At 40.9% G+C, this 25809-nt stretch overlaps 1 protein-coding gene across 2 annotated transcripts in view; it reads left to right on the top strand.

Annotated features, from left to right (window-relative positions):
- Positions 1-3969: 3969 nt before the first annotated feature.
- Positions 3970-25809, top strand: part of XIRP2 (xin actin binding repeat containing 2) — a 96698-nt gene continuing 74858 nt past the window's right edge. Inside the window, exon 1 of one of the 2 annotated variants that reach the window (XM_042473020.1) lies at positions 3970-4089. In XM_042473020.1, coding sequence (XP_042328954.1) covers positions 4053-4089 — 37 coding nt within the window. In that variant the 5' untranslated portion in view covers positions 3970-4052. Of the gene's footprint in view, positions 4090-24526; positions 24709-25809 lie in introns of those variants that run through there. The other variant, XM_042473029.1, reaches the window with a different exon arrangement.

Genomic DNA, 25809 nt, shown 5'->3' with positions numbered 1-25809 from the left:
GTAGTTTGGTGAGATATTTAGTCTTTCCTGTCACAGAGCTCTGGTGCTCCAGCAAACTAAAAATACCAGAATTCCATAGCATTGAGCCTTGGAACTTACAGTGGTGTTAAACTGCTTTATTTCTGTAGTTTGACATCAGCTTTCAGCTGTTGGAACTGTCCTCATACTGTGTTCAGGAACATTAACAAAGCTTGGGCAGGGTGGACACAGCCCATGGGCTTTGCATCATCACACTTCTTAATGGTCCCATCCATAGAACCCACATCGGCCAATCCTATTTTGCTGCTCAGCTGACAGAACAGCTGCTAGACTAAAAGATACTGGCCATAACAGTCATTACAGAATTCCAAAATCAGAAATACTACAAAATCCAGAATTGTCCACATGGGTGGCTGAGATAGAAATACTTCTGGTCCCAAGCATTTCGCATGAGGGAGACTCAACCTGTACAGAACAATCAGTCTTGCTAGGATCTCAGCATTTCCTCTAGCTTGGACGTTCAGACTTTGTGTCCCTCCAAATGATGTTGAATATCCCTCCTGTCAACCTGAGACAGCATAGGATCAGACATCATAACCACAAAGGAGAACACCACAAAATGTAGGGCATTCAAGAGAAATGTAAGAAAAAGCTAAAAACACTAACATAAATATAAATTCATTTCATATGGTTTATTTACAGCTAGATTACATATACTGTATTCTATTATGTATTCAACCATATTTTTTGAATCAAATTATTTTCATTAAAATGATTTCTTGACTTGTAATATACTGTACTTACAGAACTCAGAAAAACACGTGTACTTTATCAACAACAAACCCTTGACAGAATGTAAATTTAAATTATTACTTTCATTGGTAATTTTTGCATTTGTTCTCTCATCCCTCCTGCTTCTTCCTCAACTCCATTTGCACATCTTTGTCCCCTCCACTCTGCTTGGTGCCGCTGATCTGCTTCAGCAACCCAGATCCTCCTTCCTTTTCAACACTTCTATCACAAAAAACAAAACAAAACTACCACACAATCGGTGACAGTCTTCTCTGCAGTCTGCAGCTAACAAGCCCTTTGCAGCAGCTGGGGCAGTAATATATCTGTTGGGCTACCTTTGCTTGCCTCTGGCATCACACAAGGACAGGTTTGTGGGCCAAAATAGAAGATGTTTTGCAATACCTCCCAGACCCCTGGGCATAAGATTGAAATGTAGGACATGTCTGGGGAAAAAGAAGACCTCTGGTTATGCTGAGCCAGAAAGCCAATAATAGGGATTAAAGGAGTTGTAGCTCAGCAGCCCCTGATTCACTACCCCTGTTCTAATCCAAGAACTGGCCCAGCCACAGAAAATAGCTTGAAACATACTAGTAGTTGGGCTGAGGTCAAGTTCAAACACCAGGCTGTTGGAGAGCTGGTCCATGATGCTATCACTGGAATTAATCTTGTCAGTTTATGTGGCCATTATATGAAATAAGAAGGACAGGACTGGGAGGATGGTGGTGGGGAATAACAGCAGAAGTCTAAATCCACTTGCTTGTCCCAACAATAGTCAGCCCACTGAATCAACCGTGAGTTGTAAGATGACACCCATATAAATAGCATTGTTTCAATAGGCCTGTTCTAATAAGGGCTAGCAGTAGGATAAAGACCAAGGGATTGATGTGACATAAGGTGTCAGCCATTTGTTGGTCCAAAAGCCACACACCATCTTCCAGGTGTTTACTGTTTCAGCCACACCAGGTAAATCTCACTGATAAAAAATTAAACTGTTAAGTTGAAAAAGAGTCTACAGTTGCATCTACACTACAGAATTACTGCAGTTTGATACTGCTTTAGCTGCCATGGCTCAATGCTATGGAGTTCTGGAATTTGTAATTTTAATCAGATATTTAGCCTTTTCTGTCAGAGAGCACTGATGCCACAACAAACTACAAATCTCATTATTCCATAGAATGGAGCCATGACAGTTAAAATTGCATCAAATTACATGAATTCTGTAGCTGAAGCCTTAGACTTTCATTCTCATGGTGGCTGCTTCAGATTTGTATTAGTTTACAACCTACTTTTGCTTCTCTGCACTTTCAAAGTGATACAAAATAGTTGTGTAGAGCGACTAAAAATCGTCAACAAAGAATATGGATTGACAAACCATACCTGACAAGAATTTGACAACAAACTTCAGTTCAGAGTACTTTCAAGAACTTGGCTTTGATTTGAAGAAAATAGCATGGGATAGATAATAGTTCTAACCACCTCGCTTAGCACAGTGTGTTCTGCCCTTATCAAAACAATTCTTGGTATATTTAAAAATTCACAAATTCACATACATTACTCTTCTGCTTCCATCACCAACCCCAGTGCCAGGAACAACACAGCAAATGGAACTACTCAGGAGTCTATAAGATCACTGGCAATGGTTGCCCAGACTATGGCAGAAATAATCCTAGCTTTGCTCCAACACCATAATGTGTCTGTTTCTGCCAGCACTTGCCACCACTCCATAAGTAGTGGATTTCAGTGATTTTCAGTCCTTCCCAAGATACTTTGATTTTTAGGTACTGGTGCTTTATTTTTCAGTGTTTTCTATGGAAACACATATCACAAGACAGAGACAAAGAAAATTTAAAATCAGTATAAGCCATAATAAATAAATAGTTACGAGTATCCATGTACATTAATCAAGAATGAATATACTACTTTGCAACGTGAAGTCGAAAGCTTTCATGGCTGACATCCATAATTTTTTGTAGGTTTTCTGGGCTATGTGGCCATGTTCTAGAAGAGTTTATTCCTGATGTTTCACCAGCATCTGTGGCTGGCATTTTCAGAGAACACTGGCATGGAAGAGAGTTGGATATATATAGAGGAGTGGCTTCCATGTTAATCTGTGTATTGTTCTGTTGTTGATGCCAGGGCCTCAGGGCGGGAGGACATGCAAAGAGGATTGGTGTCTGCTAATTGGTGATCATTGTCTGCTGGGAAAGCCCCTGACCCTGGGTGGCTTCTCATTTGCATTTACTGAGTCCTGATTTTGCTATTGGTAGCCAAACTTCATTCACATTAAGGGTTTCTTCTTTCTGGTTGAAATTATCCAGATGTTTATGGATTTCAATGGCTTCCCTGTGCATTCTGACCTGATAGTTGTTGGCATGGTCCAGAATTCCAGTGCTACCGCTGCTATTTTCCAGCCCAGGTATTCCAAACGATGGCAGAGACAGAGTAGAGGATTCTTTAGGTGCTTCTGGGACAGACTGCACCCTCACTTTTCAACATCTATTCAGAGAAAGGGATATGTGGTGTTTTGTTTTTTTTAATGAGCAGTAAACTACAGTACTTACATGGACCAATGGATAAATCGACCCAGGTTTTTGGGGTCAATTTTTGTATTAACATTGCCAGACTTATACATGAGTTATACTTTTTAAACTTATACTTTTTATCAGTTTATAACAAGGCATACTTTTTCAAGATTAGAATGAGTAATAGAAACAAATTACTTTTAAAAATTACCTTTCAGGATTGTCTCTGCAAAAGACCAGTTGCAACCAATGGCTAACATATCCTTTGGACTACATGTGATATGGAAATTCCCATGACTTTGAAAAAATGCACCATGACCCTTATTCTTACGACTTTCTCTTGTGTGCAGTATTTCTTTCTGGAAAAGCATTGTGGGCCTGATGATAAATGAAATGCCAAACGGGAACTAGAGTGGTTGCCCAGCTCCTCTAGGTGTTGAAATGTAAACTGACTATAAAAGTACATTTGTAACCCTCTGTAATGTTACAGAGATGTACCCTGAAGCATATTGGAAAACATCAATCATGTAATGGAACCCTACTGCTCCCTCCCTCACCTCTTAACATCCTCCTCCTGCAGACAACCACATCTGTTTCCTCCTGATAGCTTTTAATACACATCGCCTTAATGTCTTCCAACAGGAAGTAGAAATGGAGAGAAGTTTGCGATCACCAACATTTAAAAATCAGCCTGGGAGCCATTCCATCATTCCCGTGAAAGACCCAGAAGCAAAAGGTGGCAAAACATTTTCTGACAAGATGTCATCAGAAAATACTCTGAACAACAACGCTGAAGGTTAGCATAACACTTTTTGATCTGATTTCTTGCTTTCATGCCATATACTGAACAAGTTAGACAGTAAAACATTATGTGAGGGATTTCAGCCCTTCCTGACAGAGAATCAAAGTGAAGTGATGATGATAATATATGGATAGGCTTCTGAAGAAACCAGCATTAGAAGCTGTAAAGCAAAAAGGCAGATTTCAGTAGCATAATGTTTGGGGAAGGTGTTTTTGTTGTTGTTTTTGTTGTTGTTGCAATAAATATAGTGCAAGCAAGAACAACTTTGATTGTTCTCTTCAATACAGTTTTCCTAGCTTCAAAGAGAACAATATGTAAATTTCTTCACTAAAAATAATGCAGGGCCTTTCTTAAAAAGTGTACTTGATCATTAAAATACCTCAAGAAAATCATGACTGTATAATCAAAGCTGCATTCAATAAAAGGATGCATTGTGCTTTCCAATTTCAGGATGGAAAGAACATTCCACCTTTTCTTTTTCAGATGATTACTTCAAAATATATTTAATGATTTTTAGGATAGAATGGGACAGAATGGTGTCACGTTTCAGGAATGTAATTTTGATTTATTAATGTTTTGAAAATGCTATTTAAATGTTAATAGCTGGTATGTTTAACAAACTGCAGAGTTTGCCATAAATTTCAGGGCCTTAGGAACAAAATACAAATGCTTGATTTCAAGTGCAGACGCTATTTTGTATTTCTGAAGTTGAAAGACTGGGAGTTTGAAGTCATTGTAGAGAATTTCCCCCATTTTACTGAGTATAGATATGGCATGTATAATTAAGTAATATATTTTTACACAAAATGTTGTCTAAACCAGATTTAGAAGCAATTCAGTATTAAATGTAAATAAGGATAACCAGTGTGCATACTTTTTAGAGAATCAGAGTAGCCCAGGAAGATACATGTTCAAATTCTTACTCAACTATGAAGCTTACTGTGTGACCTTGAGCCAGTCATTCTCTCTCAGCCTCAAGTGCTTCATGAGGTTGTTATGAGGATAAATGGAAGCAGAAGAAGAGAATCAAAGAATATCTTGAAGGTGTGTATGCCAAACTATGGTGTCTGGATTTCCAACTCTGGGCAGTTGGAGCAGCTTAAAGAAACCAAGGAAATCGGTTTCTCACAGGTATCAGCATGAAGTATCTTTCATGGACAGAGGCATTTTTCTGAGACCTGGGTAGAGAGGGGACATTGACCCATTAGCAACCTTGAACAATTTGACAAGTCAGTCACTTTAGATGACTTCATTGTCAGAGTAATTTCTCTGGCTCATTGCCATGAAATCTTGATGTTTCTACATGAATGGGCATGTCTTTTGTTAAGAAGCATTTTCTGAAAAGGAGTGAGAGGAGGTTGGATCTGTCACAGCAATATATAATTTCTAAATATAAAGCAATCATAAGGATCTCTTGTTGAGGAATTATTTGCATATGGAGACAGGGCTGCACAAAGTTGGGAAGCTTAAATCTCATTTAATTTGCTGAGATTATGTTAATTGTGCAGAATGCGAATTACAGTAAATGAGAAAGGAAGGGACATCCCATTCACAGCAGTGGGTCAGTGGAATATGCCATCTGGCCTTTCCACTCTCCCGAAAGCCATTTCCAATTTTATTCCTCCCTCAGCATGGAAAAAGTCCCTTTATATAATTTGACGGTGGGTGTGTTTTCTTTGATAAGATAAGCAAGATAAGAAGCTAGGAGATGCTGCAGCAGGTTTTTTTGTATAGGCTACTTGGAATGGCAAGATTTTACCTCTACCTCTCCTCTTTCTCCTGCTGAGTTAATTGAGTGCAATTGCTTTTATACTTTGAATTCAGTTTGCATCAATTCAGTTCAGCAGAGAACAAAAGGGTAAAGTGAGAGGAGGATAGAGAAACTGGAACATTTTTAAAAGCAGCTGAAAAAGTGGGACACCAGAGGATTAATCAGGACTATCCCTGTCCAATAAGGGCAGCCAAAATATACTGTATGTTATTACAGTTTGCAAAGAGTGCCATCTTACAGAAGGGTTCAGTTTTCTGAATGAGCAAGGTGAAAATAATGTTGGTTGGGTCCCTCAGATTTGTTTTGGCTTTCTTCCATCCAAAATTGTACAGGTTTTACAGTGAAACTGTGTTATATCATCTGTTTGGGGTGAACATAATGCTCAAGTAATCTGCTCTGTCTCATATGTCTTGCTGTTGGTTCTGCAGTGTAGCTCTTGGACTGAAACAGAAAGGCAGCCTGGTGTCTGGCAGGTGCTTTTAAATTAGTGGCTCCCAGCTCATGGCAGATTAGTTGGGTGTGAGGCAGGCCATAATGGGAGAAACAAACTGTCTCCTAAAAGCTGTAAAGGACTGTGTGCATCTTGACCTTAAAGCAGCCTGGATGATTCACTTGGTGACACTTTAGCAAGGCTTATGGCAGAAGCACAATGCTTTCTTATCAGATTGGACAGGCTGACCAGGTTGAATGTCATGGTACTTGGCACAGCCACTGTCCAGAATTGATGTCCTGGAGGGAAAGAGGCAGCTCTTTAGGGATTCAAGCAGGGAGAGGCTGCCTACAAGGAATTCAGGTTTCAGTACACATATCTGCATCTTTAAACTTTACATTATAATATGGGGTGAAACAACTTCTGGCAAAGAAGGGGTTCTTTTCAATAGACAAACTAAGGTAACGGGAACCCACAACTGCCTGTTTATATGTCTGTGAAGATGTGTGGATGTAGTTGTGGATATTCATCTGAATTGGATAAGAAGGTCGAGTATATTTCTGTATTTCATAATATAAAACAAGTAACATTTTGGCTTGACTAGGGCAAGGCTCTTTCCTTTTCATCAAGCCTCATTTCAAATCAAAGGGGCAGGCTGGTCCCTTTCATTCTGATGAGGATTAAGGGCAACTCATTTTTGGATGCATCCTCATGTAATTGTTATGGATATAGTGATCATCTGCAAGGACTTGGGACTGTAATGCGCCAAGCTGTTAGAGCGTCATCTTTATATTCAGATGCTATGTATTGCAGGAAGGGGGGAGGGGTGTCACATTACACAGTTAGAATATATGATTCTAAGGCCTGAAACAGATGGGCCAAAAGCACTGGCTTCAGCCCAATCTGGGGGTATGGCTTTCAGGAGATGCATGCCCCTGCACTGGGCTGAATTTATGCTGTCGCCACCTAAGCCAGCCCAAACCCAACTGCAAAAAGAGCACAAAAAGTGCTCCTTGCCAGCTGCATTGCAGACTGCATTTGACTGACCCATGGATCTTGGGAGTTCTAGTTTAGGTAGAGGTAATTAGAATTCTTAGCCAAAGTGCTCTTGTGGTTCCCTAAACTACAAACCCCAAGATTTCTTGGGATGTAACTATGGCAGTTGAAGTAGAAGCACAGTGCTATAATAATGTAGTATGAAAAGCCCCAGGAGTGCTGAAAGTTTTTAAATAATATGAGGTGCATCTACAATCTAGAATTAGTGCAGTTTGACACCACTTTAACTTTTGTAGCTGCATCCTATGGGTTCCTGGGATTTGCAGTTTTACAAGATCTTTAAAGAGAGCTAACACCTCATAAAACTAAAATTCCAGAATTCTATAGGATGGAGCCATGGCTATTAAAGTGGTGCATTATTTCTACAGTGCACAATTCTGAATGTCATAAACAAATCTGCATGAAAGCTGAGAACTTTTGTAAGATTTGCATCCTGATTTTGCTTCTGTGAATGGAGTCTACTTCCACAGAATCACACTTCTTTTCTCTCTGCCTGCAATAATCTCTCTTAGACATGGGGGTATTCTTGGGAATTACTATGTGATTATTTACTTTGTTTGAGACATAAAGAAGACATAAAGAGACATAAAGAAGTTGTAGTCCAAAGCTATCTGCACATTTGAGCCAAGGTTCACTTTTAAGACTTAATTCTCAGGTACATTTGCATTTGTGTCTAAAGCAAGGGTGGGCAAAGTTCAGCCCTGCAAATGACAGCAACTCCCAACATAACCAACACTGAAGAATAATGGGAGCTGCAGTCCAGCAGCTTCTAGAGAGCCACACTTTGCCCAGCACTGATTTAAAAGAAATAGCTTCCCTGAGCAAATACAGAGTATCAATCCCTGTGAAGAAAAAGCCAGGTACCTTATAGCCAGGTGAGAAAGACAAATACAAGTAGAGGTGAATGCAACCAGCTCGCAGATACCTCAGATTAGACAAAATGGATTTTCCCTGAAGGCATGAACTGCAGCATTGAGACCTGTAAATGAGAATGCCAGCAAAATAAGATTAACGAAGACAATTTGATTTGCTCTGCTTATGCACCGTGGTGAAATCTCCTGATCAACCTTGATCTATCATCCTTGAGGGAAGCACTATCTTTTGTTGTGAGCCATGTAAATCTTCAGGTGGCAAGGTGAATGAGGAGGGAGTGGAATCCTGTCAGATGCATGCTTGAATCGAACCTTATTTGTGCATTAGCCAGATCATCAGGCTCTAATGCTGTAAGAACATATTTGCTGGAATTTCCACCTGGGGGAAAATATACTTTTCTCAGAAATGTAGTCTTTAAAAGATATTTTCTCATGTTTTCTACAAGGAAGACTCATATATCAGGACTTGAACAGCTCTAACAGGCATGCTCATATTTATAATAGTTAGGCTGTCAACAGCTAAGGGGTAATAAGGCACATTTTTAGCCAAATGATTTCATATGATGTAGCATAAAGGATGAAATGCAACCTGATAACAATCCATTTTTCTTTTACTGACACACCAAACTGGACACTTATATCATGTAGTTAAGAATATGTTGACACTTATATTACTCATTTGTGCTTCTGAAAGAATGATTACATGGCCATTGCATCATAAGGATGAACATTTTGTCTTCAAAATTGTCTTCTTTGGCAATAATGAATCAAAACATCCATATATTTGGTTTCATATATGTGGGGGAGTGGACCAACCATCTTTAAAGCAGAATCAATTGCATCAATTCATAACCAAAAGTATCATTTCTCAGAAATTGAATTCTGTCTTTCTTTTCACTCCTTTTTCAACTTTTAAATGCATCATTTGCACTCATTCTCCTTGAGGAAGGATTGGAAAGAACTTGTGATGCCTAATATTTTAACACTGTCAGTAAATAGCTCCTCCCTTATACTGGTTATAGGAATATATAAACTATATTGATGAAATGAACAAAGCTTAGAGCATGGAAAAGGGGTCCCTGTGACATTACATAATTCTAGCATAGGTGTCACTAGGGGGGTGGAGAGGGAACAAACCTCACCATGTGGCACCCGGGGGGGGGGGGGGGTGACACCACTACTATCCAAATGTCTGCCTTTGGCCAGAAATGGACTATGGTGTTCACCTGTTTCCCTTTAAAACCCTGGAGCTCAGTGAGTGGAAGAGAAGGTGTGAGGCTCAGTGGACAAAGAATGGAGAGGCTAAGTTTTTAAAAAATTCTTTACTCTTTAAACTTTCTTTAACAACATGACATCTTAACCACTTTTCACTTTAATCACATGAAGCTATGTAAATTTAAGTACGTTTAGGTTGTGTTTATGATATTGTAATTTAAATGTATAATTTTAATTTTTCTTGTTGTTTATGTCACAACTACTGCCATTACATTCAGTGAACTACAGGAATTATGACCTATGAATAACCTAAGCACAAAAACATTTTTAAGGGCTCTGTATGTGGTTTGACACAAAGAGCTTCTGCACTGGGCAATGCCAATCTTAATGATGCCACTGATTCCACTCTAACTGCCATGGCAATCATCTGTGAAATCCTGGGGTTCACAGTTTGGGTAGGGGTAGTTGGAATTCTTAGCTGAGAGCTCTAGTGCCTCATCAAACTATAAGACCCAGGATTTCACAGGCTGTTAACACGCTAAAGTTAGGGTAGGATCACACTGCTACAGTTGTGTAATATGAGAGGCCCCTAGCTGTACATTTCTGTGTGAACTGTGAGCTCCATGGAGCATATTTCTGGGTTCAGAATACTTTAATTCCAAGCATCTGTATTTTACACCTGACTCCAGTTGGTGAATGTTGAGGTTCTAGATAATCCCACAGGTCTGAAATCTGTTTCTCACAGGATCAATCTGAGCCCTGAAAAAGACCAAAATGAATATGTTGGGAATAGGATGAAATGGGAGATGGCACAGCTTTGAGGTCATTTTTTGAATGAGGCAGGACAGTGAGAACAGGAGATGGAAAAGCAGATGACACAGATGGGGAATGAAAGCATACTCTGAAAATAAACTCTGAAGCAAAAGAAACTGGGGTAAACCTTGTGAATATGACAAGATCCCAATGTCAGATTTGCACTGGGTATTATAATCTTCACCAAATAGATTTCCAACATGGTTTAACAAAGTATATTGAAGAAATGATAGGCAAAATAATAACAAATCTTGATACTGCGCTTTTCCTATATGCCCAGGGCACCTCATAAAAATAAGGGAAGGGAGAGCAATCTGTCTTTGGTCCATAACTCTTTTCCATGTTTTACCCATAGTTTCATTCCACCCTTTTTCTCCATTGATCTGCAGTTTGGTTTGGTTTTAAAATATTTTTCAGGATTCATACTAAACTGCATTTTCTAAACAGGATTAAAATACATATTTTCACTAAAAATACAGAACAATGATAATGAACAAACCATGGAAGGGGGGGGGACTAACAGCAAAGGATCCATTCTATAGGCAAGATAGGAGCAGTGTTTCACCTGTAGGTTATTTTGTGCATTCCTCTCTGCTCCTCTTCTCTCCTGAGTTTCTTCCTGTGAAAGGATACAAATATGTGTCAGCTTTGGAGCTCTGGCCTAGATCTGCTGCCACTATAGGAGCATACCAAAGGAATCAGAAGGCTTTGACTCCTGTAGACCTCACCCTTCCCCTGATACTTCTCTGATGTATCCATGGGATGCCCCTTTTTATATCTACCAACATCAGTAAGGAAGGCGCTACAAAGGTTCCCCTGGTGGTTAAATTTCAAGGCTAGGTTTTTCCCCTCTAACAGCAGAACTTGCTCCCTATCCTTTGAATTAAATTAATATTTTGATTCATTTAAAGTGCTTAGGACTGCATCACAGCATTCTGAAAAATGCACCATCTGGTGGCTGACTAACCTCTGGCCCTATTGTATAGGATCTTGCGAAGATCAGGTCTGTGAGATATCCTACTATGGGAATTAGCTTCAATAAACCATTAGTCAAGGTCTTACAGTGAATTAGCATCATTGGTCTTTTTGAAGGACAGTTGCAAGCCGAAAATTAATCCCTGGCTCTAAACCAGAGATGGATAATCTCAGCAATTTTGGGAGTCAGGACCTTCAGGGAGGACACATGAACTCTGGAAAATGCCAAAGAACAACAGTAACAAAACTAGGAAGTGTCAGAAACACCATATTCTGGCAAAATTTTCACATGGAACAGTGTGAAGGAAAGGTATACCAGTATTTCAAAAGTAAAATGCCCTTTCTGCAGACCTTTAGGATCAGAAATTTGTTTTCCTTTTTTGCCAGAAAAGGGACAACCCAGGTAGTTGGAGTTAGTGCAACATCCTCCCTGAGAGCTGCTAATCTCTTGTCTACCCTATCTTGGGAGACTGCCACCATTCCCCTCTATCTACTGAGGAGAAACTAGCCTTACAAGACATCTCCGGATGTCAAGGCTACAAGGAACAAACCCCTACACCCACTGAGTCCCAGATCAGAAACCCATAAGCAACAGCATGAATTGGCTAATGCCTGGATTTAATACTGAGGCTAGCTGAAGAAGCCCAGAAAGGGAGAATAGGAACATGCAGTAAGAACTACAGAATAACTAGATTAACTGTGGGAATATGCATGATGGCAAAATTAAGAAAATTTACGCCGTCTAGACCACCAATATGGCTCTCACAGAACAGCAGCAACTTTAGACCCCATGAAGCTGTGAGCTCCAGAGTGCTTTTATTTTCTTTACCTATAGCAATCTAAAAACATCCAATCAATTAATCAATCCAGGATGAACATGCTCAAAACTTCTGGCATTTGGCACAAATGTTGACTCTCAAAAGAACCAGCCAAAGGCGGATACTGTAATTAGCAGGGTCAGTATTCATTAATTTCACCTTTTCAATTTATACCTCTCTATGGGACCCAAGGCAGCTTCCAATACTTTATTGCCTCTGAAGTTCCCAAGCTACTGATAACACAGGTATCAACAATAGTAGCTAATCCTTTTCATGATTGGAGCTTCTAAAAGTGAAATCAGAAACCGCCAGAAACAAGAGACAGAAAACCAAAATTCCTCCCAGTTTCATATAGACATGCTGAAGGGACAAGGATACTGATTCAGAGGGATGATTTAATAGAATGCAGGTTGACCAGACATTTTTCTTTTCCAAGAGCTCTCCTACATTTCCACCTTCTGCCCAGGAGGAATTTCAAAATACCCTCCATTTTGAGTATGACTAGGAAGCATGAATTTACATTTACAGTGCGCCCACGTCATATGTGGGCACGCTTTATGTGGCTTTCAGCTTATGCTGAAAGCTGTGCGGGGAGAAGGGGCGGCGCATCCCATAGGGACTAATGGGGTGTGCACCTGTGGCGCACGTGCACCACCACACCACCGCATGCATGAGCCCCATTCATTTAAATGGGGCTCGAGCATAGGCAGTATTTGTTTTATGCGGGGGAGTCCGAAATGGATCCCCCGTGTAAAGCAAGGGCACACTGTAGATGAGTATTTTTAGCTTTCATTTGGTAATGCATTTTCTTGTATGTCCTACATTTAGTGATGCCTTGTCCTCTTTTGTTGTGTGGACGTCTGGCTACCCTGAGAGAATGTGTTCCATTAAGTTATATGGCCAAATTGAGACACTTCCTGGTTTATAGCATATGCTTTTCTCCTCCACAGAAGAAGTAGTCTGGGTCCACATGGGCAAGAGTACTTTGGGATCAGCCTGTAATATTCTGGCCCTGGAGTTGCCATGACATCCCACCATTACCTAGGACCCTCTGTTGGAATGGGGGTGGCTTTTTGCATGCATGTCCCACTGTGCTGGCTGCCATGACAAGTCACTCACTCTAGAGTCAGAACAAATTGCCCAGCACTGATCACACAGCTGGGCACCTCATTCTGACCCTCTTTCAATGAAGGGTTGTGGATCTTCGTGGTCGATCCAGAGCAAAAATGTCTTGGATCCCACAGAGGAGGACTATACGACAGGTTTAATGGTGAACTGGCAGGACATCTTCCGGATGGTTTACACTAGAACAGGGAATTGGGGCTTGTCATTCAGACTCCCTGCTGAGAGAACAGGAGGAGAACATTTTATTTGGCACCTGCAGATAACCTCATACTTTCAGTATATGCTCCTTCTGGTTTTCAAGTTTCTTTCTTCTTCTTGCTACACTTATGAATAAGCCTATTATTTTGTCTGCTTGAAGTTGTTACTGTTGGCTTCTGATAGAAGTGTGACAAGGTGAAGAGTGAAGACATTTCTCCACACCCCTGCATTGCTTTCAAAGTGCCTTTGAGTGTCTTCCTTTTGTTCACAAATTCTTGTCAGGGATGGTGATGGTGGATATGGTAGATCTGCTAAAGAAGATGCAGAAAAGGACAACCAGAATGATTGAGAATCTGGAATGTTGTCTGTAAAAGGAAAAGCTAAAGTGTTCAGACCAGTTAAGACAATTAAAAGAAGACATGGGTGAAGTGTGTAAAACAGTCGCCCCTCCATTTTCACAGACTTGGAGTATGCATCCCTCGCAGATTTGCAGGCAGCAAATGGAGGGGGACAAAATGGGGCACTTGCCCACAGATGCCCCTGGGCGCGTGCCACCATCCAAGCCTATGGGGCTTGAATATTGACGATTTTTCATTTTTGCAGGGGGGTCCAGAACAAATCCCCTGCAAAAATGGAGTGGCGACTGTATATATGTTCTGTTGGGGGAGAAGGATAGAGCAGGTTTCCTCTCTTGTCTCCTAGAACAGAGGAACAGGGGTGGGGTGGGGTCACCGAATAAAGTGGATTGTCCTTAGGGTCAACAAGAAAAAGAAAGGAAATGCCTCTTTGCAACATGTGGTGGTGGTGGTGGTGGTGGTGGTGATGATCCCAACCTTTTCCCAAAACTGGGACTCACAGCAGACTCAGAATTTATGGAGTTTACGGGTAGTAGTGAAGGACAGCTAGCTTAATTGGTTTTGAAATGTGATTAGGTATCTTCTGCCTCCTGATATTGTAGGACTGCAACTCCCACCATACATCATCACAGACTATGCCAATTAAGGGCAATAGAGGTTTTGCTCCAATGACATCTGGATGACCACATGTTTTCTACTGCTGCTTTAAAAGGATATTGATAATAACTGAAGAACAGAATAGTCACACAGAATTATAATGGCTATAGGGAACTTGCAGGTGCTGTGATAACTTACTTCCAACCATCAATTGCTGGATCAAATGGAGCCTTGGACTGATCCATCACATATTTCCTTGTAGAACAGAAAACTAGAGAGCCATTTTCAGACAATTTAGGTAATAAATAAATGACCTTTGGCCTCATACATCATGCCCAGTGGCTGAGGATGTTGGAAACTGTAGTTCAAAACAATGGGAAAACAACGTTTTCCTTATCCAGAGGTATGGTATCTGGTAAATGTAAGCCTCTGATCCCATTTCCATCCTGAGAAATCTTGGATGGAAAGGCTTTTAGTGTTCTGTGTTAAAATGTTTGTAGTGTGGATAGTGAGGTGATAGTGTTTTTTTAACTAGGAGGATTGTTTTTGTTGTTCTGAGATGCTTTCCAGTGACAGCTTTCTGCTTAAACTACAGAGACATCTGCTTCAGTTCTCTGACTGCCTCGCCTTACATGCTGTACAGAAAGAGAGCTGTCAAACAGTGAAACCAAAAGCTATTAAAGATGTTGGAGGTTAAAAGCAATGTGTCCAAGTATGTTGCTTTTCTGAAATATTGCTTAATAAAAATGAAATTTCACATTTATTGTCTTTTCAATGACTTTAGAATCAAAGTTGCTAAGATAGTTCCTTTTGTTTAAATGGCAGCCTAATAAATTCAGCTTGCATTCCCATTTCACCTTCCTCCCTGCCACAAGCTTCCTTCCTGTTTCTGGTAATAGAAATGCGTCAAAATGTAATTTTCCATGTTAATACCTCCCAGTGTGAATCCCCTTTGGCAGTAGTGTGTTTTCACAATGGGCTGGGTGAGATGGATACAGATTCTTTAATAATTCTGTCAACAGGGATGGCTTTTGACGTGAAATCCAATGAGGCATTTGCCTCAGGCAGCAGGTTCATTTTTATTTTTATTATTTTATTTATTTATCCCCATCTTTCTCCTGATACAGGGACTCAGGGCAGCTACCAACCAATTTAAAACATTGCCAGTTAAAAACAATAAAAAACATGACATTTTAAAAAAAACTACTTAAAAACATTAAATGTAAAATGTTGTTTTTGTGTGACTTAAAGTCATTTCTAAGTTATGGTGACCCTAAGGTGAACCTATCATGGGGTTTTCTTAGCAAGTTTCTTCAGAGGGGTTTCCCATTGCCATCCTCTGATTCTGAAAGATTGTGACTTGCCCAAGGTCACCTAGTGGGTTTCCATGGCCAAACTGGGATTCAAACCCTGGCCTCCAGAGTCATAGTCCAATATTCAAACCACTACACCATGCTGTAGATGGAATATTATCATGCTGGAGTGGTAATATTTTAAATTGCATAGCATTTAAAATCTCAGCCATAATCAGTTTGAAAAAGCCTGATCGCACAAAAAAGTTTTTACCTGCTGCCAAAAAGAGAGAAGGGATGAGGCAATTCTGGTCTCTCTAGGGAGGGAGTTCCAGAGCCTGGGAACAGCCACCAAAAGGCCTTCTCCCTTGACCCTATCAAAAAAAGCCTGAGTGAATGGTGGGATAGAGAAAAGGGCCTCTCCTGATGATCTTAGAGCTCTAATGGGCTCATAAATGGAGATACAATCCTAAAATGTCAAGGGAAATGCAATGGACAAAGAGGTATGTGCCATGGGGCCTGATGCACACCACCCTAAGATTCTCTGGCCTGAAACACATGGGCCAAATAAGCTTCTGGGTGCTTTGGAGGCATGGTGATTAGATAATGCACACCCTCCAAGTAGCTGGAAGCTGCACTGAGGCCGTGCCAGGCTGGGAAAAGCAGACCTAAAAAGGAGTCGATTTAGATCGACTCCTGGCTGGCTTGGCTTGGGGCTGCAGCAGTGGCCCTCTTCTGGAGTGGAGTGTGGTTGCTGTGCTCCTGGAGTGATTGGGGCTGGAGTGGCCTCTGCCCACTTCTTCCATGGCATGGGCTTCGCCCCCCTGCTGCTCTCAAACTTAGTGGGAAACTGAGCCTTGTTATCAGTGTTGAAATAATGTTTGAGTGCAATCTGGTCTGATTTTGTACATGGAATGGGAAAGGTGTCGTCTTGCCCTTTGCCTCAAGAAACAAAATGTTTCCAACTGTCCCTGGTTGGCAGTAAGATACACTCAACGGAATTAAACCAAATTTGTGATTGGATTACAATTGTGGATGAAGTATGCAGATGCATTTAGATGTGTCCCCCTGAAAAGGCCACCATGGTGGTCCCCTAGGCTAATGTCCCAGTTTGGAGTGCGACAAAAAGAAAGTATTGCTTTTTCCTCCTGACTCATGAAAGGAACCTCCATTTAAGTTTTCGGTTTTGATTTTTCATCATGTAAAGAAAGTATAGAGTTGTACTTTCCAACTATAAATTATGGTGCTTTTGATAATTTGGTTGCAAATGCTTGTATGGAAAATTACTCTTTTGTTTACTGTTTTTTAGAATCTAGAATCATAGAGTTGGAAGAGACTACAAGCAGCATTCAGTCCAACCTCCTGCCTCTGTTAAAAACCTTCAAAACTACTGCATTTCAAGGCAGTGTATCCATTGTCAGGAAGTTCTTCCTAATGTTGCAGGTGGAATTTCTGGACAATGCAACAAGAGCAGAGAAAGGACTCACTACAGAGAGAAAGAGAATTCTTTATAATAGGGCTCTTGAACAATTATCATCCCAAATGGCCAACAATTTTTCTCCCATATGGGAGAAAAGTGTTGAAAGTTTTTCATTGGTTGGGATCCAGATTATTCAAAAGACTATGGGGCTAAACAGACCAGCACTTTGTGCAGCCTGTGGGCAGGGTGAGGGCTGAGCGTCTGCATGCTCCAAGCCTGCTTATTTGCTGAAGACACGGGAGAGAGTCATCTCAGTGGCTGCTCCTAACCTCTGGAATCACTTCCATGAAAAAGCAGATTACTCCTGTCCCTGCTTTCTTTCTCCCATCAAGTTAAGAACTTCTTATTTAGGCAGATATTTGATTTTTTTTTTTAATTATATGGCAAAATATTGTTGATAGTGGTGTGATGTGGTTTTATCCTGATAATTTTTAGTTACATTTTAAATGTATTTTGACCTGTTTTTAACTATATGTTTTATAATATAATAATAATAATAATAATAATAATAATAATAATAATAATAATATAATTTTTTATTTATATACCGCCCTGTGGCAAACCAATCCGGGCGGTTTACAACATTAAAATAACATACAGCATAAAAACAATATATTTCCCTCCCCCCTTAAAAAGTTATTAAACTGCATATCTAAATTAAAACCACAATAACTAGTTAAAACAACAATAAATTAAACAAAATAATACCAACCGATAAACCACTGCAACTTCAGTTCTAAAGAAAAGAAAAGGGGGCTTTGGAGACATTACTGGGGAGGGGGGAGATCCTGAGATCCTGAGGGCGGGATATTTTAGTCTGGGAAGGCCTACCTGAAGAGATCCATCTTGACAGCCTTTTTGAAGCTGTCCAAAGATGTTAATTGACAGATCTCATCCAGCAGGTCGTTCCAGAGCCTGGGGGCGACAGCAGAAAAAGCCCTCCGGGAGGTCGCCTCAAGCCTCGATTTTTGAAGCTGCAACAAGTTCCTCCCAGAGGACCGGAGGGCGCGGGAAGGATTGTATGGGAAGAGATGGTCTCTGAGATAGCTTGGACACAAGCCATTTAGGGCTTTAAATGTTTTGAATAGCATTATTGTTTAATTGTCTTTTTAAAACCCTTTGAAATGTACATTTTCAATTTTGTAAGCCTCCTTGAGTCCCTTGGTGGAACAAAGGCAGGATGTAAGTCGAATAAATGTTGGCCCTGTACATACCGGCCCTGAGCGACGCCCTCGTCACATGTGAGGGGCTCCCCGCTGTGTGGTGCAGAATAGACAGTGCGCGCAGCGATGACGTCACTGCTGAGCAGCATCCAAATGGAGCCACGTAGCAGCGATGTGCTCACGCCGCCACAAGCTATTTGTGGTGGCACAAAAAGGAGCCACTTTTTAGCGGTCCTTTTTTTTTTTTTAAGCTCTGCTGGCATTGTGTTGTTGGCCCTGTTGCTTCTTGGAGCCTCTAGGCTCATGCCATTTTGCTGGCAGGGGCAATAACATCACAACTGCCCGGCATACCAGGACTACCCCATATTTTAGACAATTTAAATGCTGTCAGCAACTGTTAATTAGCCATTACTCCCAAGCTAATCTTGTTCACTGTTAACCGGAATCCTGGCTGAGGAAGATAATGCATATGAGTACGGGAAATGAAGCTAAAATAGAAGCAGAACATTCTCATCTAGTAAAAGACAAGAGATGGATATTGTTAGCTGTGCTGTTTGAGAGGAAGAGAAGGCTGAGATTTGAAAAAGCAGGATGGAACAAATCAGCCTAACTTATGTAAGGGCATGGCTTCCATCAACCTTGAAATTAAACTTGTTTAGAGTGTATAAACTGTAAATGATAAACAGCAGTAGCCCAGACTAGTTGAATTAGTATAATCTGAAAAATGTGAAGAGTCAAAGATGGAGTTCACCTTGCCCTTATGTTGGTTTCATAACAATGCCACCTCAGGGCTTTTGTTCATTTTATACCCTTTTGTGTGTGTGCCAGAGGATTCAGGTTCTCTACAATAAATACAGGGGATAAATTTCAGCAGTATTCAACTGCATGCATTTCTTTAAATTTGACAAGCATTTAGAAAGCTGGTGTCAGTGTGCAGTACTTGCTCCTTGTAAATAAGATTAGATTTTTTATTATTTATTTATTTATATTTTGGAAACCCTTCTGCCTGACATGTTATTTGCACAAGAGATAGAGGTGTTCTTTTCAGATTATTTTATCTGACTGGGTTTAAGATCTTCAACTGACAGATTTCTCATCCATTTACAATCTGGTTCTGGGTTTTGTTCTTCCCCCTCTGGGTGCAGCTATCGACTACTAATCCTTCAGTAAAAGAATGATGGAAAAATAAGACAGGCTGTTTCCCTTCTCACTCAGAGCACAGGATCAGTGTTGTTCATACAACAATTACAGCAGCTCTCCCTCCATAAAAGTGCAAAAATGCTGCCATGAGGCAACATGTAATCAATCAATGTGGATCGTTGCCCTTAATTGCTACAGGCTTTAATTGCTTTAATTGCTTGAAGTACGTTTTAGGAGAGGCAAACTTGAGAGGGGAAAAAAATCCTGCATATACAGTATAATACATCTAGATACCAGAGGCTGGTGAGTACTTCTGTGTCCATTGCACAGTGAATTTACTCTGGATTGTAGTCAGAAATTTGAAGGAGCTAGGGGTTCAGCACGTTGGATAGGTCCTTTTAAGTGTGTGTGTGTGTGTGTGTATAATTGTAATATTCTGTTTTAAAATCATCCAGCTCACATACCAAAACAAATTTTTCAAAAAAACCCATCCCAATAATACTTATTATTATTATTATTTGTATCCTGCAAAACTGGGACTCAGAACAGCTTCACAATATTAAAAAACAATACAATTAAAAACATAGAAAGAGGTGCATTAAAAAGGAATTAAACTATTACAATGTTACAATAGATAGCTATTAAAAGAATAAAATACATTTTAAAAAGATAAAACTGTATAAAACATTTCCCAAGCCAGTCCTTTGCAACCATTCTGTTTTAAAAGACTGTCTGAACAGGTAGGTCTTAGGCTGCCATTGGAAGCCAACAAGGAAGGAGCCATTCTGGCCTCCCTGGGAAGGGAGTTCCAAAGTCTAGGGACAGCCACCAAGAAGGCCCTCTCTCACATCCCTACCAACTGTGCTTGTGATGGTAGTGGGACGAAGAGAAGGGCCTCTCCAGAGGATCTCAGGGCCTGGGCCAGTTCATACAAGGAGATGTGATCTGCCAAATAGTGTGGACCTGAGCCATATACGGCTTTATAGGTCATAACCAGCACTTTGAATTGTGCCCGGAAACAAACTGGCAGCCAACGAAGCTGTTTCAACAGAGGCGTTGTGTGGTCTCTGTAGCCTGTCCCAGTTAGCAGCCTAGCTGCAGCTCTTTGAACCAGCTGAAGTTTCTGAACACTCTTCAAAGGCAGCACCATGTAGCACCTGTTACAGTAGTCCAAATGGGATGTAACCAAGGCATGTACCTCCGAGGCCAGATTAGGAATCTCAAGAAATGAGTGCAGCTGGTGCACAAGCTTTAAATGTGCAAAGGCACTCCTGGTCACTGCAGAGACCTGGGCCTGCAGGTTTAAAAATGAGTCCAAGAGTACCTCCAAACTGCGAACCTGTATCTTCAGGGGGAGTGTGACCCCCATCTAACACAGGCTGGATCCCTATTCTCTGATCTGCCTTCTGACTGATGAGGAGCACTTATGTCTCATCTGAATTAAGTTTCAGTTTTGTTTGCCCTCATCTAGTCCATTACTGAAGACGGACACTGGTTTAGGACCAGGACACCTTCCTTGGAATTAAGTGAAAAGGAGTAGTAGAGTTGAGTGTCATCTGCATATTGATAATTTCACTCCAAAACTCCAGACAACCTCTCCAAGTGGTTTCATGTATATGCATTGGGGACCTCACAGAACCCTGAGGAACTCCACAGGCCAATGGCCAGGGTGTTGAGCAGCAGTCCCCAGCACCACCTTCTGGGTTCGCCCCTCCAGGAAGGAACAGAGCGACTGTAAAACAGTACCTCCAAGTCTGATTCCAGAGAGCCAGTCAATGGTATCAAAAGCCACTGAGAGGTTGAGTAGAACCAACAGGGACACATTACCCCTGTCTAGTTCCCGGCATAGATCATCCACCTATCTAAGAATTCTATGAACCATTCTATGATCTCCTACTCTCATTGAATTTTATTTTTCTTTTGCCATTGACTGTTTTCCTTTTTTACACAATCTGCTCTCTTTTTTTTGTTTTAATAAACACTTGTTTAATCTTGAAATACCTCAGGTGCTAACTTTCCCCATCTTTGGATCAAGTATTTTATCAAAATGTCCCAGTCTTTCATGAAAATCTTCAAGGCTCCATCTCTCATCAGTCTGGACAGTTTATCAATTTCAGCCTTGTCATATCTTTTCAGTAACCAATCCTTGCATAGGTATCTTTCCTTCTTTCCATGTCTGGTCATATAGGACTCTGGCAGCTGTTATCTATAAAACAAAACTCTACCATGTTTTTTTCTATATCATCCTCTCATATTCAACATATTTCAGGTTTCACTTGTACTCTAATTTTATGATTGATCAACCTATGTATTTGTGTACAGTATTTTCATTAATTTTAATTTTTATGCTTTTGTACAAGACCATCACATGTGAAAAAGGTGGTTGTTGTTATGTGCCTTCAAGTCATTTCTGATTTATGGAACCCTAAGGCCAACCTATTATGGGATTTTCTCGACAATATTTGTTCAGAGGAGGTTTGCCGTTGCCTTCCCCTGAGGCTGAGAGCATGTGACTTGCCCAAGCTCCAGTCTTAGGTCAACACTCAATCCACTACGCCACGCTGGATCTGTTGGGGGGGGGGGGGTAGTACCTTTCTCCTTTAAACAAACACCTTTAAATTTTTTGCCAGGAGAGGATTGACTGCACTCTAACCTGGAAGCCATATGGCCCTAGTGCTTGATACCAGCCTAACTAGATGTGTGCTCAGCTACCTGACTGTCTCTTAGCTACTGCCCATACTGTTTAAATTCATGCTCATCCACAGCAGAGGTTTTCAATGAGAGGCTGGGTTGCTGCAGAGTACACCTAATAGAGCTTTCTCTGTAATGGCACCCCAAGTGTGGATCTCCCTTGCAGGGAAATTCAGACCAGCTGCACCTTCTTTGAGCTTCCAGTGAACAGCTACAGTTGTAATATTTCAGATGGTCTTCAGTTCTTAAAACCAGAGGCGGCTTTTCTGTTTTCACTCTGTGTAGTTTTTAAACTATTCTTTAAGAACCTTATTTAATCTGCCTTTAAATAAAATGTTATCTGTTTATACTCAGTATTTTCAATAATGCCTTTATCTGTTGTATATCACCTCAAGGGGCCTGGAGGCCTGAGAGGTGATCAATACACAAAGCAAGCCAGTAGGAAGGCTCTGGTAAATTTTCTGCAAGAGAGAGAGAGAGGAGGTAGAGAAGTTAGAGGTTGCTAAAGTATCAACATGGCAAAACTTATATTAACTGATTAAGAAGAGAAAAATATGAGCTGTGCTGAATTTAACCAAAAGTTTGTCTTTTTCAGCATTCAATCCCTAGAGTGGCTTTCCTCTGGATTTTTCAAATGCTGATGACTGCCCTTCCCATCATTCCACATTTCATTTTAGAGAGAATTTCAACAGCAGTTCTCTGTTGAAAGAAGTCTTTCATGATACAGTTATGACAAATTTATAGACCCACGCGATCTTAAGGCCTGGTCTTGAGTATCCATGTCTCATGGATCAGGTCCAGGTGGGAGTCATGGGAACAAATTCTCCACTTTTGTTCATCTAAAGTCTAGAGGAGAGAAAAGGGCTATGATTAAGCTCACCTAGTAGAGCAGAAACTTGCTACAATTTCCAAGGTTTAATTGATCTATGCTACAACTTGCAAAGATTCCCCAGGTGTCTATGCATTAACTTAGCTTTCTCCTTCCCTCCCAGTCATTGTGGTGTAAGAGCTCACCCTCTGCTCTGCATCCACTTTTTGTCTAGAAGTATGCAGACTAGATTAAGGCCTGAGACAGATGGGTGGGAAGTGGCATGGCGACGCCAATTCTAAGGTTTGGGAGTGCACATCAACCGCACACTCCCAAACCCTAGTCCATACAGATTCACATCCAAACAGGGGCCGCCATGATGATACAAGGGCGCCACACTTGTGTCATTGATGCGCCACAGTGCACTAATGGTGCAATGATGGCAGCACCTGCGTGCACCAAAATGAACCCGGTTTTCCAGGTTCTTTTTGGTGCAGAGCGAGCCTTCATGGTTTGGCTGCTGCAGGCTCCCTTAGGAGCCAAAACAGATGGCTCCAACCTGCCCTTTTGAGGCTGTCTGTCAAGCCCCTATATGTCCTTTATTCCTTCTCCCTAAATAGAAGAGGAAGAATAGTCCCAACCATTTCACCTTGATCTAGGAAGAGTCTTTTTAGCTAAGAGTTCTGTTCTAATTTCTAAACAGGAAAATGTATTCTCTGTGTTAGTTTATACACATGTGGTTGTGCTTTGAGCAACTGTGGTTGGTGCTTCATGCATCTTAAAGATATCACCAAAAGCCACCCCTACACCTCAGAGTTTGGCCTGAAACCTCAGGGCCCAGGATAATTCTGATCTGCTAATGCTATGACAAAAAAAGCACTATGGATGTGCTTAAATGTGGACACTGTGACTGCAACACCATCACTCCCCTCCCCCTGCATGCTTTTTAAATATCTTTCCTGAGATAGAAGCCTGTGAGTTTTGAAAACTATCATGATGCATTTGGTTCCCTTTGGATGGCCAAATAAAAGTATCACTGCACTATAGATGTTGTTTTGTGGTCTACATGCCACCACTGCAATTGTTCTAGATGTATTGTTTCCCTAATGGATACTCAATAGACACTAACACTGAACCTGATACTTAAAGCAACTTCTGGATGTGGGCTTTGGCTCAAATTAAAAATTAAACAACCAGCTTTTTGCCCCCCTTTGGGGCCAATTTGATTTAGCAGTCCCTGTTGTTGTTTTTCCACATTTGAATTCCTTTGGACTTTTGTTTGAAAAGATTCCATTTGCCTCACAAAATAAACTCGTGTGTACTATTAAGGGAAGGATTGTAAAATTGATTTGATTTCTGGTTCATATATATATATATGAGAGTGAAGAAAGGACTAGAGGCTTAGATAAGTGAAAGTTTGATTGACTGGACAAGTGGTTATGCCACACATAGAGATATGACAAAAGGACACTATAAGATGGCCTTTCCTAAGAGGCTTCTAGATCAAGTAGTTGACTCAGGCACTGTCACGGCAGGCCTCAGTCCCTAAAAATAGGTGCCAAGCAAGTCCATGTTGTGCAAGCAGGGCTAAAATAAAACCAGCTGTCTCCCTCGAATTGCTTGAGAGAAGGGAGAGGTGCGTGTTTCAGTGGAGCTGGTCTCCACTAGACTGCATATTCAGGGGACTGGGAACTTTGTCTTACAAGAAAACCAAGGGGGAAAAAGTGGGGAAAGAGGACTATCAAAACATTTCCTGCCTGGAGAGGCAGCAGCTCTCTAACTTGTGAGGACTGAGATCTGAACCCTCCAAAAAGTAAGTGAGGTTTTGTTGGATTCTGTGTATTTGAGTGAGGGAGGCCAGCCAGTCCTGTGTGGAAAAAAATGGGTTCCTCTATCAGGGTGTGACTTGTCCATCCATACTGCAGAAATAATCTGGTTTAACACTGCTTTTACTGCCACGGCTCAGTGCTATGAAATTCTGGGAATGGTTCACACTGGTGCCACAACAAACTATCATTACCAGAATTCCAAAGCACTGAGCCATGGCAGCTAAAGCAGTGTCAAACTGGATTATTTCTGCAGTGTGGATGCAGCCCAAGGTGTATGGGGGGGGGGGGGGGGGGGGGGTTGATGGCCTCTGGGATAACCCATATCATTTGTGTAAATGGTTCAGCTGAAAAATCACTTCATGAGCAACTTTGAATTTTACTTAGAATTGACCCCACAAGTCAGGTGGATTTTGGTGTCTAGTTGTAAATTGGGTAGGACTGACTTTCAGTACCCACTTCAGCATGTGCAACTTGGTGTCCAAAAAGCCATGCCATCCTAGCTTATGTGGCAAGTGCATTTGAGAAAGCAGTCCCAATACTCTGCTTTTGTTAGAAGTAAACCTGAGATGTGCACTACCATGTCATACAGAACTAGCACAGTGGAAACAAATACCAGTGTTTCTTCAAAAATTGCACAAACACATACTCCCTAGGGATTTTACATTCTTGGGTTTTAAACTTTTTTTAAAGCAGCTTTCATTCCCATGGAAGCTCAGCTGGCAGCATATCTTAATATTTAATGCCTTCTATCATAAAGAAGTTTGGCATCAATGAAAGGTAACATTTGTGATTCTATATACAGTAGTTCTAACCCAAAACTTTTGAGGATTTGACTGGGCACTGAAAATAGCTGTGAAAATTTAAACACTGTTGTGATGAGGGTTCCTTAGGGCCAGTGTACCAAATGGTATTTTCGCAGAATAAGGGCTTGACACTAAACTAAAGGTGTGTTCACATTGCACAGTTATATAAGTTTCATCCTGCTTGAATTGCTATGGTTCCTTCCTACAGAATCCTGGGATCTGTAGTTTGGTAAGGCACTACTCCTATTGGGCAGCAAACGTGCAAACCCCAGGATTCCAGAG

This window comes from Sceloporus undulatus, chromosome 1 (genome assembly GCF_019175285.1).
Source record: "Sceloporus undulatus isolate JIND9_A2432 ecotype Alabama chromosome 1, SceUnd_v1.1, whole genome shotgun sequence".
In the NCBI taxonomy this organism is placed as follows: Eukaryota; Metazoa; Chordata; class Lepidosauria; order Squamata; family Phrynosomatidae; genus Sceloporus; species Sceloporus undulatus.
This window is presented reverse-complemented; position numbering and strand designations above follow the sequence as displayed.